This window comes from Triticum dicoccoides, chromosome 5B, assembly GCF_002162155.2.
Source record: "Triticum dicoccoides isolate Atlit2015 ecotype Zavitan chromosome 5B, WEW_v2.0, whole genome shotgun sequence".
NCBI classification, from domain to species: domain Eukaryota; kingdom Viridiplantae; phylum Streptophyta; class Magnoliopsida; order Poales; family Poaceae; genus Triticum; species Triticum dicoccoides.
In genome coordinates, this window is record NC_041389.1 from 707,986,984 (window position 1) to 707,992,256 (window position 5,273).

General features: G+C 50.9%; 1 protein-coding gene across 2 annotated transcripts; it reads right to left on the reverse strand.

Moving 5' to 3' along the window:
* Positions 1 to 1,090: 1,090 nt before the first annotated feature.
* LOC119312844 (uncharacterized protein At4g15970-like) lies at positions 1,091 to 4,923 on the reverse strand. 2 transcript variants are annotated; one of them, XM_037588613.1, is made up of 3 exons: positions 4,219 to 4,923; positions 2,460 to 2,831; positions 1,091 to 1,891 (listed from the first exon to the last, which is right to left on the reverse strand). In XM_037588613.1, exons 1-3 carry the CDS (start codon positions 4,498 to 4,500, stop codon positions 1,406 to 1,408), a joined length of 1,140 nt encoding a protein of 379 aa, XP_037444510.1. In that variant the 5' UTR covers positions 4,501 to 4,923; the 3' UTR covers positions 1,091 to 1,405. The 2 variants fall into 2 exon arrangements, with proteins under 2 accessions (XP_037444510.1, XP_037444511.1); XM_037588614.1 differs by having other exon boundaries at positions 2,460 to 2,828; positions 4,219 to 4,922.
* Positions 4,924 to 5,273: the final 350 nt, after the last annotated feature.

Sequence of the window (5,273 nt, forward strand, 5' to 3'; positions counted from 1 at the left end):
AAATTTAAAATGTTTATGCGTTTATCAAAATACATTTTTAAAACAATCATGTAAAATAGGAAAATAATAAATAAAGGAAGTAAAAAAGGAAATAAACTGGATAGAAAAGGAGAAAAGGAAGAAAAAATGAAACCAGTAAAAATGAAAGAGAAAATAAACTGAAATGGAAGATTTCCAAAAACAGATGAATGGGAGGGCTCATGAATATGAGTGTGTTGTGGGTGCGCGTAACGTTGGAAAAACAACTCTATTTCACGAAATAGGCATGAAATAAGATTATTACTATTTTTGCAAGGTATAATTTGTTGATTCACAAGAGATGATAGATTCGTCGACATAAGTATGAAATGGCTTACCGCTCTGCAAAAACAAAAATATGAGCCCTTTTCATACACATAGCACACGAAACGTGTGGCCCATTAGCACGACCAGTTTACTACGATGCAAAACATGTTCCTAGGCTAGTTAGCCCATTCGACCCGCTTATCGTGTTTTTGAACATTTCTTGAGGAATAAAGGTTTTCTCAATCAAACAATGCTAGTTCTCATTCATCCATGTATCACCAAAAAACAACACATGAGCTGCATAAACAAGCTATAGCTTTAATCTCGTTCATTTTTTATATTCATTTGATGGCGATCATTTCAGTTGGCGTGAAGGGTGCAGATCTTGTTGAGGTCCCTGCTGAGCTGGCAGAAGCCGCTGTTGTAGGCGGTGTCAAGCAACTGGATGGTGACACGGAGGCGGTCGGTCATTCGTGCTTGATGAGGTTGAAGATACCGCTGGAGGTTGTAGGGGTCCCCCATGAAGATACCGCTGGAGGTATAAACCATAAACCGTATAAACAGAAGTATAAAAACCGTATAAACCGAACGAATCATACCGAATGCACAAAGACCATAATGTCTTCTCTCAAAATGGAGACTTATGTTTTCTCTCAATCAATCAGCACTTGTTCTCATTCTCGAACCCCTAGAAAAAAGTTGTTTCCTTTAAAGGAAACCTGTTCCAACCAAGGTCGTTAGTAAAGTTAGTTTAATCTGTGTTTCTGCTTGCATTCGAGTGTACGTATCATCAAGAAAACAACACTTGTGCTGCATAAACAAGCTACTGCTTTACTCATTCATCTTTAATTACAGGCCAGGCCAGGGAGAGTCGGCCAGGACCAGCATACATGCATGCATGTGCTGCACGCATACTGGGGTACTACTACTCTGTGTATATATGTTTGTGTACATATATAGTAGCTGAAATGATTTCACAAAATGAATCAATCGATCGATGCTACCCCTCCCAATCCCCTCCCTCTCTTTCCACGAGAAGAAGGCAAAGCACGAAGAGCAGAAAGAATGGGCAACCAAATGCATGGAAGCAATTGCAGGACGCATTCATCCATCAGTCCGATCAGTGGATGCATATCCCGGGTACCTTCCACTGGAACTTGCCGGCCCTCTTGTCGGGCACCGGCGCCGCCGTGTAGTTCCTCCACACGTCCAGCACATTCCTCAAATCATGGAGCTTGGCCCCGAGCCCGACGCAGCAATTCGCATGCAGCGTGCAGATCTTGTTGAGGTCCCTGCTGAGCTGGCAGAAGCCGCTGATGTAGGTGGTGTCGAGGAACTGGATGGCGACGCCGAGGCGGTCCGTCATGTCGTGCTTGATGAGGTTGAACACGTCCTGCTCGTGCTTGCCGAAGAAGCGGTAGCGGCCGGCCTGCCAGTGGCGGTAGAACTCGATGGTCTTGTTGCAGGAGCGCACGAAGAGGAAGCCGCCGTTGGGGAAGTTGCCGAGGCTGTAGGGGTCGCCCATGAAGACGTCGCTGGAGATGGCGATGTCCGCCCCCATGGAGATGTGCTTGAACGGGTCACGGAACCACATCACGTCCACGTCCTGCGTTGTTAGCATTTTGAGCATATGTTAGCGATCAAGACCAAAATCAAGATGGATTATACTGTATTTTCCATATTCATAAATGTTTCAGTCGGCCGGACAAGACAAACCACAAGTTCCCGACCGGCCGCCGGCCCACATGCATGATCGACGCATATGCGGTAGAATCTAATGGCTACTTAGCGTGCAACATGCATCGATCACCATCGTCAAAGTCCACACGATAAGCAGTAGCTTAGCCCGCCTCCGTGGACTAAAATTGTGGACAGTTCAACGGAGCACGACCGGCCAAACCTGTCCAGCCACCGACCAAACGTGCAACGCACCAACTAACACGTAAAACCAACCTACTCCCTCCGTCCCAAATTACTCGTCACTGAAATGGATATATTTAGAACTAAAATACATCTATATACATCCATACGTGCGACAAATAATTCGGAACGGAGGGAGTAGCTAGCTAACCAAATTATTGCAACTGTATGTATACAACCTAACTAACTGCCATGGATCGGAAGTAATGTGCATGAAGTTGTTGCATATAATAAACAAGAAAAGTAAGACGTACCGTGAAGAGGAAGTTGTATCCGAGCTGGAGGATGGTCTGCTGGAACTTGTTGCGGCCCCACATCATCTCGAGGTAGTCCTTGCTCATGAAGAACTTCTCGCCGCGGTAGTCGACGCCGGTGGTGCGCAGGAAGTAGCAGTGCGGGTGCACGAGCTGGCACCCCGCGTACGCGGCCGGGTCCATGGTGACGATGACGAGGTGCTCGAGCAGGCGCGCCACGCCGCCCTCCCCGGTCCGGAAGCTCTCGAAGAAGAGGTCCAGCAGCGACCCCGGCTTGGTCCACGCCGCGTTGATCTGCGTCATGATCACCGTCCGGTCCGCCGTCGCCGCCCGCGCCAGCACCTCCTCCAGGTCCCCGTACGGCGACGCCTGCTGCAGCAAATTCATCGGCGTTGATCGATCGTAAGTGACAAACGGATTAATTGTTGGAAGAGCTGTGAACATTTATGCTGCATGGACAGATTCGGACGCGCGGGCAAGTGAATGCAGGCCTGACCGCCATGCCGGTGCTAGCTTAAGCTAGCAAACTAATATTGTACAGTTCTTAAAAGAAATCAGTTTTTTCTATCTCCATGGACTGGCCTGCAGCTGCACATGTGCGAGCTAATGATCGCGGGTCACATGCAAGCCTGTACTTGTATCACGGAAATAGATTTTGCATGTCAGAGAGAGAAACATGCGCCCATGCCGAGGTGCTGTGCCTCTTCTGGTGCCAGGCAAGTAGGAACGGGGACCACTTCAACGGCCGGCCGATCTGCCGTGCCACAGAACTACTAGCCGTTTCAGACACCACGTGTACGGCCACGGAGCGGACGCGCGCGCCGTCGTGGCGGCCATGCCGACAGCAGAGCTGCATGATAATTATGTTATGTCTTCCGGGAGTGCTCAAAGCAGCAGCGTGCACAGTGATGACTCATGTAATCACCTTCCTTGTCATCATGTGGAGAAGCTACAACGGTGATGACTCATGTAATACTCATCATAAGCATTTTTAAGTGTTCATCATGGTGAGAAGCTGCGGGAGTGGTGAGTCATTAGGGTTGATAATGGCGACGGCTAATGACACCTACTGCTAAAAATACATACATGGACGTGGGGAGGATGGAAAGAAAAGAAAAGGAGCGGGCGGTGGTTGGAGGCGAGAGGGGGCGGAGAAAGCAGACGTCCACATACACAGCCGACCTCGAGACGTGAGCTGGTCTTCGCCGCTCCACCACCACCACCGCTTTCGGTTAGTAGCAGAGTCGATCAACACAGGCGGCGCGCGCTTTTGGTTACCCGGTCGCCGTCGGCTCACGCAACTCGTTTCAAAAAGAGGATTCTCTTCTGTTAATATAGCATTGTTAGCATGAAAACGGCGTCTCTGGTTTTTAGTATCCGATATTATCCCTCCACCGAATATGTAGCTTGCATGGCATGGCGCCACCACCTTGGCCAGTTGCTCTTGTTACTTTTCTAATTTGAAAATTGATAATTAATGGGGGAGGAAGAAATAGTTGGAATTAAGAAGGATGGAAAATATCTTGAGCCTGGTACTACTACTACTAGTGCATTTGACCAACGATCGGGTGGCGGTGGGGAGAAGTATCTACTGTATGTATGATCCTACAGTGATAATCCTCGTAATACAGTCTTAATTGATTAATCTCTGGAGTTATTTTCTTCTGCCGAACCTCGCCCCAAACTCAACGGCAATAGTAGTAGATGGGCGCCAGAACAATCAAGAGGTAGGCAACAAAATTCCCAGCTGCGTGCGTACCTGGACGGGGGCGGGTGCTGGAGCGGCAACGGCGATGGCGGTGGCGTTGTGGGCGGCGTCGGCAGCGTCGGCGACGGAGCGCAGGTGGTGGTGCTGGGTGGCGGTGCCGTTGTTGTGGCTCCATGCGGCGATGTCGACGAGGCTGCGGCCGGGGCTGGCGGACATGAAGAAGAGGACGCAGACGGTGGCCGCGGCGGCGCCCAGCACGAAGGACACCATGGGGCTAATGCTGCTGCTGCCGCCGCTAACCGCGTCCCCCTTCATCTTGCCGCCGCCCAACATCTATCTGTCTATCTGGCGGCTCTCTCTCTCTCTCTCTCACTCTCTCTGTCTCTGTCTTTGAACTGCGCCGCCGGCGAGGAGAGCCCTCTTGAAATACTAGAGGGAGGTTTGATCCGACGCTTGCTGCGGGTCTAGAATCTGGATGGCGATGCGGCTGCGAGTTGGCACGGCAGGGACTGGATGCCTCTCTCTCTTGGGCGGTGGTGGTGGTGGACGGAGCGGGCGGGGAATTGAAGCTGAAGAAGCAGGAAGCAAGGAAGCGGGGGCTTTTAAGAGGGAGGGGGGAGGAAGACCATGATGGGAGGATGGCGCGTCGTGGCGGCTTAGAGACGACAGATCATCAACTTATTCCCACTGATTGAGCGTGCCTGCCTGATTACCACAGCCGGTGGTGTCTGTCTTCTCTCTCTCTAATTTCTCTGCGTGTGTTGTGTGGGTGTTAATGGAGCAGAGCAGGTTATAACTTATAACCAGTACTACTAGTACTAGTCACGGCTTTGGGTGGGCTCACGTCCTTGTGATGTGATGATCGAGTCTCCGCTTGCTCTCGCTGCTCTCAACAGAAAGCAAGGAAAGGTAGTGGTACTTGGCTCGTTGGTTGGGTCCACCTGTTTGGCCCCATCGCTTTGAAAGTCTTTGCACGCACGGTTCGACCGGGCGCTGGCTTGGCAGCGAGCGCGGTCAGCCGCGACGACGCTAGCCGCCCGGCCTGCCCGTGCCGCTCTCTCTGTCTCTACCCTCCTCCGCGTTACTGCCGCCTGCTGCCATGACGC